Source organism: Budorcas taxicolor, chromosome 15 (genome assembly GCF_023091745.1).
Source record: "Budorcas taxicolor isolate Tak-1 chromosome 15, Takin1.1, whole genome shotgun sequence".
Lineage (NCBI taxonomy): Eukaryota > Metazoa > Chordata > Mammalia > Artiodactyla > Bovidae > Budorcas > Budorcas taxicolor.
The window spans coordinates 34634705-34647286 of record NC_068924.1 but is presented as its reverse complement, the minus strand read 5'-3'; the positions used below and the strand labels follow the sequence as shown (position 1 = coordinate 34647286).

The 12582-nt window shown below is 35.2% G+C and overlaps 1 protein-coding gene across 1 annotated transcript in view; it reads left to right on the top strand.

Annotated features, from left to right (window-relative positions):
* NUCB2 (nucleobindin 2) overlaps window positions 1-12582 on the top strand; it is a 42201-nt gene that overhangs the window by 17377 nt on the left and 12242 nt on the right. Inside the window, exons 3-8 of the mRNA XM_052652994.1 lie at window positions 888-1031; window positions 1621-1728; window positions 5514-5640; window positions 10841-10944; window positions 11995-12180; window positions 12473-12563. Of these exons, the coding sequence (XP_052508954.1) occupies window positions 888-1031; window positions 1621-1728; window positions 5514-5640; window positions 10841-10944; window positions 11995-12180; window positions 12473-12563 (760 nt within the window). The remainder of the gene's footprint in view (window positions 1-887; window positions 1032-1620; window positions 1729-5513; window positions 5641-10840; window positions 10945-11994; window positions 12181-12472; window positions 12564-12582) is intronic.

Genomic DNA, 12582 nt, shown 5'->3' with positions numbered 1-12582 from the left:
GATTTGAATAATATTGTGCGACCAGCACTAGTTGTTACTCTTTTGCTTCAACCCTGTTGCATCCTGCTTGATATTTTATTGACCTATTTATTTGAAAAATTATTGACCAAAAAGAACTTTGTCATATGTGGGAGGAGAAGAGGGCAACAGAGGATGAGATGGTTGGATGGCATCACCGAGTTAATGGACATGAGTTTGATCAAATTCCAGGAGATAGTGAAGGACAGGGAAACCTGGCATGCTGCTGGGGTCGCAAAGAGTTGGACATGATTTAATGACTGAATAATGAGCAACACTGGCTATGATAAAATAATGTCTGGTAAGGTTAAGAGAATATTTGTAGCCAGTTATTTGTCTTTTTAAATCAATTTATGTTCATAGAGCAAATTACTTTCAAAATTAGATCAAAGCTAATTTAAATATCATATCCAGAAATAATTTTGGCTCTTTAGTATTTTAATTGAGAAAAAATATATAGTTTTCCCTTCTCCCTTTCTTAAACTTGGGCTATTTTTTTTTTTTAATTGAGTTCCTCATTACCATCTTTATTTGAAGCTTTTTAAATTAACCAAATGTTTTCTTATATAAGCAGTTTAAACTTTAAAATTTTGTTTACTTGTCTTTTTAATCTTAGTGGAAAAGCATTTCTTTCCTGATTTTCCTTAGTGATCTACTTTAAGCATTATTTTTGGTGTTATAATCTATTCTTAACCCCTTTCTTAGAATTCTAGAATTCCTAGAATTAAGTTCCCTAAAATTGAGTATATTATATTACTAATTGTGGTATTATTAATGTGGTATTAATGTGGTAATGTGGTATATATATATATATATATAGTTTGGAAATGTTTTTTCAGAACCTTAATATAATTGTACCTTTATTTCAGATGAAGTGGAGGACTATCCTTCCACAGTGTTGTTTTTTCTTGGTTACATGTGCACTTACTGCTCTTGAAGCTGTGCCTATAGACATAGACAAGACAAAAGTAAAAGCTGCTCAGCCTGTGGACAGTGCAAAGATAGAACCACCAGTAAGTGAAATGACAAAGATAACCTTGTGGGAAGAGTTTTAAATAAATTTATTACTTATAAAATTGGAAATTTAGGAACTATTTTTCAAAAAGTAGTAAAAAGTATAATGAATAAGTATATATTGTTGTTTAATATTAGACAAAATTTGTTTAATGTAGTTATACTAGATATATATATCTAACTAGTATATTAGATAGTATATAAGAGAATTAACCATAATACATTTCCAAGATGGAGATAACCAGCCAAGAGAACATTATATTCAGAGAAGAGACAGATAACAGTGAAGGAGACAGGTGACAATGGGGTAAAGTCAATAATTTTAATATTATTGGTTAAGTCTACATTGTCTAAGCAATATAGAAAATTGGCTTTTACATAGGAAGAACTTGACATTGGTTCTGATACAACGTTCTTCATTTGAAAAATAGTTTTTTAACTTTGACTGCCCAAACTGTCAAAGTAGGTTTGTCTCAATACCATTTTTCTAGACCTTTTTTTGTTTGTTTTGTTTTTTAGGATTGAGATCTTTAGATACAGGGAAGGAAAAACTTTCAGAAGAGTTATTGTTTGTTTCTTAATTTGAAGGATACTGGACTTTATTACGATGAATACCTCAAGCAAGTGATTGATGTGCTGGAAACAGATAGTCATTTCAGAGAAAAGCTCCAGAAAGCAGACATAGAGGAAATAAAGGTAAATGTAATTAAATAATTGTTTGAGAAATATTTAAGCATGCCAGACACTGAGCTAAGTATTGGGATTACAAAGATGGGTCTCATTTGCAGCCCTTAAAGAACTCAAGGGAGACTAATAACAATAAAAAGATTACTACAATGAATATATGGTAAGTGTATAATGCATTTTGGAGATATAAGATTGGACACCTAATTTAGTATAAAGCAGTGAGGGAAGATGGGTCATCTTTCTTCCTAGAGATTATGACTATTGCTTAAAGATGTGGCTGAGAAAAGGAAAAAGACTGGGAGGCATCCCAGGCCAAGGTTCAGGAGATATATAGGAACCTAGGAGTAGGAAGTGTTTCTGGAAGCTAGCCTGGGAAGTGGAGGCCATGATTGGCCTAAAGATGAGGTTGGAAGGAATCATGGGTTAGATGACAGAGGGTCTTGTACATCATGGTAAGAGACTCGAAACATGATGGGAGGCCAGCAGGAAGCTATTCAAAGGTTTAGAATAAGTTTAGTTCTGGTGTTTAATCAGATCCAGATTAATAGAAGATGTAATGGCCCATATCTTATCTCAATAGGGGAGGTTTAATTTGCCTCTGTGCTAAGAAACCCATTTATTAGACATTATCTTAGTCCTAGACCTCTCCTTAGTACTCATAAAAAAGAAAAGATGTTGTAAAAAACAAGATCTGACATGAGAGATTCTTTTCAAGCCCATCCTTGAAGGGTGAAGGTGAAAGTGTAGTCTCTCAGTTGTGTCCGACTCTTTGTGACCCCATGGACAGCAGCCCACCAGACTCCTCTGTCCATGGGGCTCTCCAGGCAAGAATACTGGGGTGGACTGCCATTCCTTCTCCACAGGATCTTCCTGATCCAGGGACTGAACCCAGGTCTCTTGCCTTGCAGGGAGATTCTTTACCATCTGAGCCACTAGGGAAGCCCATCCTTGAAGGGTAATGAATCCATTTAATTTGGTTTATCTTAGAGTCAGAAGTATATTTAAAAAAAAAAAATCCAATGATTTAATTTTAAACTTTCAGTTATATCTCTCAAGATAGTTTTATTGGCTTTTTTATGTTATTTTTTATCTGTTTTTAACTTTCCTAAAAAATTATCTCAGCTGTTTCTAGAATCGGAATTAGAGAACTTCATTTGAAGGAAACATTCTGGATCAAGCATCCTTCTTATTTTAGTTTCTGTCCCTGGTCTGGGCCCCTTTTGAAAGTCTGACCTACGTAAGGTTGTGGCTACTATCAGAGCCTGTGTGTGGCTTTTAGTTCACAGCTTTCCTCTTGGAAGCTGTGAACTTTTCTGGGAGAATGGTAACAGCCTTATGCCAATAATTCCCTTGAATTATCTTTATTTTATTTTAGAATTACTTTTTTTTTAAATGGACATATATTTGACATATGGTATTATATTAGTTTAATGTTTAGGACATGGTGATTTGACATTTGTATACTTTGGGAAATAATGACCATAATAGGTCTAGTAACCATCTGTCACCACACAAAATTAATACAATATTATTGACTGCACACCCCATGTAGTATATTATATCCCCATGGCTTATTTATTTTATATCTGGGAGTTTGTACCTCTTGATCTCATTCACGCATTTCATTTCTTCCCCAACCTCCCTCCACTCTGGCAACCACCAATTTATTCTCTGTATGTGTCTGTTTTTCACTGGGTTTAGTTGGTTTGTTCTGTTTTTTTTTTTAGATTCCACATATGTCAGGCAGCATTTTTTCTTTCTCTGCCTGACTTATTTCCCTTAGATAATACCCACAATTCCCTGAATAATCCTGTGTTTCCTTAAAAAATTTATTTGATCTATGGAACTAATTTCCTGGGATGAATGATATCTAATATAGAGCTTTCAGTGTCTCTTATCTACAATACTTCAGTTAGGACTAAGAGCATTATTTGAGGGCTAACAAAAATGTGGATAATGGGAGTTACTATATAGAGATAACCAGGGAAAAGAAGGCAACTAGCTTGTCTTATTTGGTATGGGAATACTTTTATAACTGTCTCCCTTTCATAGTCAGGTCCTTTTCTTTATGGGGTTGTATCGGGTAAGAGGCGGAGACAAAATGGAGTAAGTTAAACAGTTATTTAATGAAAAAGAAATGAGTAAAACTAGACAACAAAACCCAACCCAACAGAATCATTACAAACAGCCAGGCAATTCCTCTTTTCTCAGGAAAAACTGGAAAAAAAGTTAGAAGTTGTCCTTTCCTTTTCAGCTAAGTGTTTTGAAAGGAGACTCATACTACCTTTCTTCCCTTACCAAGCATTGCTAACTGGGAGGATCATGGCATTGCCTGGGCCACTTCCCTGAGTGTGCTTTTGCGAAGGATGTCATGACTTCTTAATTGCCAGATCTAATGCGCACATTCTATTCCTCTTCTTACCGGACTCCTTTATTTTATCTCAGTGGTTCTCAAAATTTTAAATTGTTAAAACGGATTTCTGGGGCCCACCTCCCGACTTTATGATTCAGTAAGTCTAGGGCCTGCGGCTCTGAGGTTCCCAAGTGACGTTGGTGCTTCTCCTTGAGAACTATTGTTTTATCGATAATAGTGACCGTCTCTCCTTGATATATACTACTCTTTTTGCTTCTGTAACAGACTATGCTCTTGGTCCCCTCTCCGCACTCTGAACATTCTTTCTTGGTCTCCCTTGTGGGGTTTCTTTACCTTCCTTTCCTCAGCAGGCCCCCTTGACTCAATCCTGAAGGGTTTGTGTGCCTGATTGCTAGTTAGACTTGCAGTTTATGATTGCAAATGCATTTATAACAAGAGAAAGTAAACCACTAACTATTTTGTTTCTTAAATTTTGAAGCATGTATATATTCATCTATGAAAAAAGTAATCAAAGGAGACAACCTAAAAAAGATGAATTCTGATAAGTTTTTAATATATGGAATGACTAAAGCTTAAAGAAGCTATGTTACTTTAAAAAGCTTATCAAAATATAATTAACATACCATAAAATTTTCCCCTTTAAAGTGTACAATGCCGTGGTTTTGATATATGTACAGAGTTATATAACCATCACTACTATCTAATTTTAGAACAATTTTGTTTCCTCTAAAATGAAACCCTGTATCCATTAAGCAACCTCTCCCCCTTTCCTCTCCTCAGCCCCTGGCCAACATTAATCTACTTTCTATCTCTGTGGTTTTGCCTGTTCTGGACATTTCATATGAGTGGAATTATACAAAATTTGGCCTTTTTTGCCTGGCTTCTTTGACTTAGCATAGTGGTTTCAGTGTTCAGCATATTGTAGCATGTATTGGTATATTCCATTATATGGCTATTCCATATTTTATCAATTTATCAGTTGATGGACATTTGGGTTATTTCTACTTTTTTGGCTAGTGTGAAAAATGCTGCTGGGAACATTCATATTTAAGACTTTATGTGAACATATGTTTCTATTCTTTAGGTATATATCTAGGAATGGATTTGCAGGATCATATGGTAACTCAGTGTTTAACTTTTTGAGGAACTGTCAAATTGTTTTCCAAAGTGGCTGTACCATTTTACAATTTAAGTTACTTTTTGAGTTTCTTGTTTTTGCTTTAATTATGGCTTTTAGATGCCTTAATTTAGAGTTACAAACTGAATTTCTTCTGAAAGAAATGTTGTTTGTCATATCAAATTTATCTCAATTAGTCAAAGCATTTATCACTATGTTATCATAACCCTATTTTAGATATATTGTATCTTATCTAAAAGTGAAATGGAATAGATAACATTAATTTATCATTTTTGTTAACAGAGTGGGAGGCTAAGCAAAGAACTGGATTTAGTAAGTCACCACGTGAGGACAAAACTTGATGAACTGAAAAGGCAAGAAGTGGCAAGGTTAAGAATGCTGATTAAAGCTAAATTAGATTCTTTTCAAGGTAAGTGCTAAAGAAAAGGTCAGAAAATTCCAATATTTGGTTTTGAGGTCAGTTTACAGACCATGTTCCTTTAGTCAAAATTTAATGTTAGAATTGATTTGGCTTCTCTTAATTTTTAAAATGTCATTCAAAAATCAAAATGATTGCCCTTAAAAAATTATATCAAAAAAGGAAGAATGAAAAATAATGAATTAAGCCATTGCTTTAAAGAGGAAAAATAACATCAAAGAAGACTAAAAGAAAGAAGGGGAGAGAAACTAATTAGAACAATTTCGATAGATGAAATAGAAAAATTGTCAGAGCTAGCTCCACAAAAACACCAGGTTCAGACAATACCAAAGGCAATTCCACTAAACCATTAGAGGGCAGATTGTCAGTGCTATTTAAAGTATTCCAGAGCATAGATAAAGAAGGAAACTTCCACACTCTTATCATGTATTGAGGCCAAAACCAAAATTATTAGATATTAAAAGAATACTCTGTCATAGCAAGTGGGTTTATTTTAGGAATGCAAGATTAACTTTTTAGGAAATCTAATATTATAAATTATTATATGTGTAGATACAGGAAGAAAAAATTTTTTGGTGACAAAAGAACTTGCAAAGTCAAAGGACAAATAATTAATTGGAATAAATCTTTCAAGTTTGTATTTTTTAAAAAATTATATTTATCAATTTATGCATTTCTTTGGCTGTGCCTGGTCTCAGTTGTGGCATGGGGTATCTTTGAATTTCATTGTGGCATGTGGGATCTAGTTCCCTGACCAAGGATCGAACTTGGGCTCCTTGCATTGAAAGTGTGGACTCTAAAACACTGGACCACTAGGGAATTTGCCTCAATTTTTAAAAAAAAATTAAGATAATTATTTTTGGTACAATATAAGGTTCACAGCAAGATTGAGGGGAAGGTACGGATATTTCCCATATACCCCCGTCCCCAAATGTTCACAGCCTACCCCAATACCAACATCTCCCAACAACTGATGAACCTACACTGACACATCATGATAGCTCCAAATCCATAGTTTATATTTTCACTCTTGGTGTTGTACAGTTTATGGGTCCAGGTAAATTTATAATGACATGTATCCACCATTATAGTATCATACAGAGTAGTTTCACTGCCCTAAAACTCCTCTGGCTCTGCCTATTTATCCTCCCATATTCTAATTTTAGACTATGAGGAGATTACACAGCTAAGAAGCAGAGTTTTTGAAATGTGAAGCTATCTCAAAGAAAGTTCATACGATCACCTCCATATATTCAGAAAAGGCATTTGACAAGAATTAACACATCTAATTAATTTTTTTAAAGCCATAAAATAGTAATCAATAGATACTTCTGTAACATGATCACATATGTCCAGCTCAGCTACACATACTTATTGGAGAAACACAAATATGTATTTTAACTAAAATCAGAAACAAAACAATGCTCGCTGTGTCACCACTACTAATTAATATTGTATTGGAGGTACTAATCAAAGCAATTATACAAATGAAAAAATTGGAGGTGAAGTAAATGGAAAGTAGGCAATAAAATCATCTCTATTTGCAGATAATAGGCACTTGGAAAACTCAATGTAACTGTGAAAAACTTAGTATATATAACAGGAAAATTCAGCAAGGTAAACAATATACAGAGGGCTTCCCAGGTGGTGCTAGTTGTAAAGAACCCTCCTGCCAATGAAGGAGATGTAACAGACATGAATTTAATCCCTGTGTAGGGAAGATACCCTGGAGGAAGAAATGGCAACCCACTCCAGTATTCTTGCCTATAGAATCCCATGAACAGAGAAGCCTGGTGGACTATGGTCCATAGGGTCTCAAAGAGTCGGATCCGACTGGAACAACTTAGCATGCACACAAGCAATATATAGAAATCAGTGTTTTTTCGTATGTGCAAACAACAGCCAGTTAGGAGATGTAATGGAAGAGAAAACTATTCACAATACCAACAAAAACAAAATACCCAAAATAAACCTATTAAGAGATGTGAAAGACTTACAGATAAAAACTTGAAAATGCTTCTGAAAGACACAAAAGTAGACTTGAAAAAACAAGGAAGACATAGCATTTTTCTGACACAAAACTCAGCATTATAAACATGTCAATTCTTCCTAGGTTAATTTATAAATTTAACATGATCCAAATAAAAAAGATCGGAGAAGGCAATGGCACCCCACTCCAGTACTCTTGCCTGGAAAATCCCATGGACGGAGGAGCCTGGTAGGCTGCAGTCCATGGGGTCGCAAAGAGTCAGACATAACTGAGCGACTTTACTTTCACTTTTCACTTTCATGCATTGGAGAAGGAAATGGCAACCCACTCCAGTGTTCTTGCCTGGAGAATCCCAGGGATGGGGGAGCCTGCTGGGCTGCCGTCTGTGGGGTCGCACAGAGTCGGACACGACTGAAGCGACTTAGCAGCAGCAAATAAAAAAGATGTACATTTTTCCCCTGGTACTGGCCAAGTTAATTTTAAAATTCATATGAAAAGGGAAACAAGCAAGTAAAGCAATATGCCTCTTAGGAAGAACAAAGAAGGACTTGATATATTAGATATCAAAACATATCACTGAACATCAGACATTAGAACTCTATGATTTTGTCATGTAAGTAGAAGGACCAGTGAAACAAAATAAAAATTCCGGAAATAAAATTAAATGCATATGGAATTTAGTTTGTATTAAAGGTGGTATCTCATTAGTGAGATAAGTGGTCTTAATAGAGTTGGATACCCATTTGGAAAAAGGTATAGTTGGATTTATATCTCATATATATCAGGATAAGTGCTTATGTAAATCAAAGATTTAAGTGTAGAAAATAAAACCATAAAAGCAAAGTTGACAACATAAGTGAATTCCTTTATTGTCTTGGAATGGCCTTTCTAATTATGAATCAAAACCCAGGGGCCAGATTTGGCAAGTGAGATACCCTTCAAGCTGGCTCCTGTATAATATGCCTGTATAGGTTGGTTATCTGGGTGGTTCATTGTCATCAGTAAATATCTGAATATTTACTAAGGACAGAGTATAAACTCAAGTTGCATAAAAATCACCTGGGGAGCTAGTTTAAAAATACATATTACTGAATCTCACCTCTATATATGCTGATTCTGGGGATAAGTAATATGCATTTTAAACATATACCTCTGGTCAATGGATCATATTGGAGAAATTGTGTAGAGCAGTGGTTCCCAAACTTTTTGGTACCAAGGACCAGTTTCGTGGAAGACAATTTTTCCATAGACTGGTGGTGGTGGGGATGGTTTCAGGATGATTCAAGTGCATTACATTTACTGTATACCATATTTCTATTATTATTACATTGCCTCCACCTCAGATCCTTGGAGAAATGAAAGGCTACCCACTCCAGTATTCTGGCCTGGAGAATTCCATGGGCTGTATAGTCCATGGGGTTATAAAGAGTTGGACAGGACTGAGCGGCTTTCATTCATTCATTCATTCCACCTCAGATCATCAGGCATTATGTCCTGGAGGTTGGGGACCCCTTGTGGCTCAGGTGGTAAAGCATCTTCCTACAAGGTGGGAGACCGGGTTCAATGCCTGGGTCAGGAAGATCCTCTGGGGAAGGAAATGGCAACCCACTCCAATACTCTTGCCTGGAAAATCCCGTGGATGGAGAAGCCTGGTAGGCTACAGTCCATGGGGTCGCAAAGAGTCAGACATGACTGAGCGACTTCACTTCACTTCTTCACTTCACTTCAGTGTAGAGGGTAAACTCTCTGCTGGTGAATAGACTTAGAAAACAAGTACCAAATACTCATTATCCTGAAACTAAGGACATCAGTGAGAGGTAAATTAACTCATACCATCCTACTTCATGTAGTCAGACACACGAGGCAGTTCTGTCCTTGAAGCCAGGCCTAAGGTGGTTTGAGATTTCTTTGCATTTAGACAACTTCCATCTCCTTAATCTTGGCAATGTTTTCTTTATTCCAAAGCAGGGGCTAGATTTCATTACCTAAAGTAAACTGTCTTATATCCTTAGAAAAGTTATACATATTTTCTCCTTGATTCACAATTTATGAGTTAAAATTTCTGATAATTTGAAGAAGGGCTTAGTTTGAAAATGAAAGTTGCTCAGTTGTTTCTGACTGTTTGTGACCCATGGACTATACCAGCCATGGAGTTCTCCAGGCCAGAATACTTGAGTGGGTAGCCTTTCCCTTCTCCAGGGATCTTCCCAACCCAGGGATCGAACCCAAGTCTCCTGCATTGTGGGTGGATTCTTTACCAGCTGAGCCATAGGGATTGGAGGGGGTGTAATTTTTAAGGTAGGCAATAGATTCATATGCCTTAAAACAAGAGTATAAGAAAGTTCCTGGATAGTTTTGTACATTATTAGTTTCCACTGCCCCCAATACCATCCTTCCTGAGTGTCTTTACTCACACATAAGCAAATACAAATAGTTCACATTTTTCCTCTCTTTTTATGCAAAAGATATATGCAATATACATTTTCTGCCATGTATTTTTCCTTTAATAATTTTGGAGATCTTTCTGTATTAATATGCAGAGACCATCTTTTTTTTTTTTTTTAGCAGGTGCATATATTTCCATTATATAGATATATCATAAAATTTATTTACCAGAACCCTGTTGATGGATATTTGGGACATGGGGAGAGGGGAAGAGAGGGTGAGATGTATGGAAAGTGTAACATGGAAACTTACATTACCATAAGTAAAATAGATAGCCAACGGGAATTTGCTGTATGGCTCAGGAAAGTCAAACAGGGGCTCTGTATCAACCTAGAGAGGTGGGATGGGAAGGGAGACAGGAGGGAGGTTCAAAAGGGAGAGGATATATGTATTCCTGTGTCTGATTCATGTTGAAGTTTGACAGAAAACAACAAAATTCTATAAAGCAATTATCCTTCAATAAAAAATAAATTAAGAAGAAAAAAGTTTTTACTGTAAGTTACACTGAGTCAACTAGTCTTTCTCGAAATAACATTAAAATGCACACATTAGATTGTATTCCATTCCAGATTCAAGGATATTATCTTTGCCTAGAATAACAATGTATACAATATTCTGAAAAAATAATTAATCTTTAATCTAAAATGTTGAATTTTCTTATAAAATATGAATTTTTATTCTTATGTATCATTTATATTAATTTATGATTCTAGCTTCTAGTAACTTATTGTTTACAGTTTTCTCATTTTCTTTCAGATACAGGTATAGACCACCATGCTCTTCTAAAACAATTTGATCATCTAAACCACCTGAATCCTAACAAGTTTGAATCTACAGATTTAGATATGCTAATCAAAGCGGTGAGAATAATTGTCAAAATGTATTATTTTTATTGTACCTTTGAGATTTTGTAATTTGACAAATTCCATGAAATGGTAGTATAACTTTTGTAGATCTTTAAAGGGAGAGAGTGTAACTCTTATTAGGACAAATAATAATGTGGACATACAGATCTGTAATCCCTTGCCAACAATTCCAAAATCCAACATTCTATAAAAATGGAAACCTGGCTTGAATTCTAGTAAGGCTATTTATAGTTTTTTTCCTAGCTTACTTAATATGAGTACTCCTAGATTTTGATGAGGAAGTGCTAATCTATTTATACTCTTCATGGGTGTTACAAAATATTGCATATATGCCATATATCTTTTCTAAAATCTTGAAGATTCTGAAACACATCTGGCCTCAGGAATTTTAGATAGCAGTTCATAGACCTCCGGTGTTGTACTGTATGGAGTTAGCAGACTAGATGTTCTAGTCTGGGTATTCTTGCATTTAGTTAAGTTGTTAGAAATGATTCTAGTTCTCTATTTGATTTGATACAGTCTATTTGATTAGATTTGATACAGTCTCTTCCTTTTTCTTCTTTTTAAAGTAAGTTTATATATTACTTGCTTATGCGGAACTTCCTAAGGTTGAAACTAGCTTTGAACTTCTAGCTTCTTTGAATGCCTACACCTCTGATAGTGTTGATTGCTTTAGTTGCTAAGTCATGTCCAGCTCCTTTTTGAGCCTATGGACTGTAGCCCTCCAGGCTCCTCTGTCCATGGGATTTCCCAGGCAAGAATACTGGAGTGGGTTGACGTTTTCTTCTCCAGGAGATCTTCCCGACCCAGAGCATGAACCTGCATCTCCTGCATCAGCAGATGGATTCTTTACCACTGAACCGCCTGGGAAGCCCATCTCTGACAATAATAATGACTAAATTAGAAGGGTAGAATTTAAAACAAAAGTTGAGTATGTTTTAGCCCTCCTATACTACCTTCTGTTAGACAGTATGCTATATGGAAGAAGCTTTTATTTATATTTTTAAGCACATCTTCTTATTTAATTTAAATATTGCTTTATAGGCTACAAGTGATCTGGAACACTATGATAAGGCTCGGCATGAAGAATTTAAAAAGTATGAAATGATGAAGGAACATGAAAGGAGAGAATATTTAAAAACACTGAGTGAAGAAAAGAGAAAAGAAGAAGAATCTAAATTTGCAGAAATGAAGAAAAAGCATGAAAATCATCCTAAAGTTAATCATCCAGTAAGGACTGTGAATTTACCTATGGCTGATTCATGTTGATGTATGGCAAAAACCAACACAATTTTGTAAAGCAATTATCCTTCAATTAAGAATAAATTAATTAGTTAAAACAAAATATATATAAAATCACAATTAAATGAAGATACTTCTTTGTGCCAGATAGAATTTTATCATGTTATTAGTTCTTAAAATCTTGAGTTAATTTTTTATAGTTTTTCAATTTTGCATCTGAGTCTCTATATATGGATTACAGTTTGTCTTATGTGTGTGTTTTTTTTTAATTGATTCACAGGGAAGCAAAGACCAACTTAAAGAAGTGTGGGAAGAGGCTGATGGATTGGATCCTAATGACTTCGACCCCAAGACATTTTTCAAATTACATGGTAACAGAGTTGATACAAA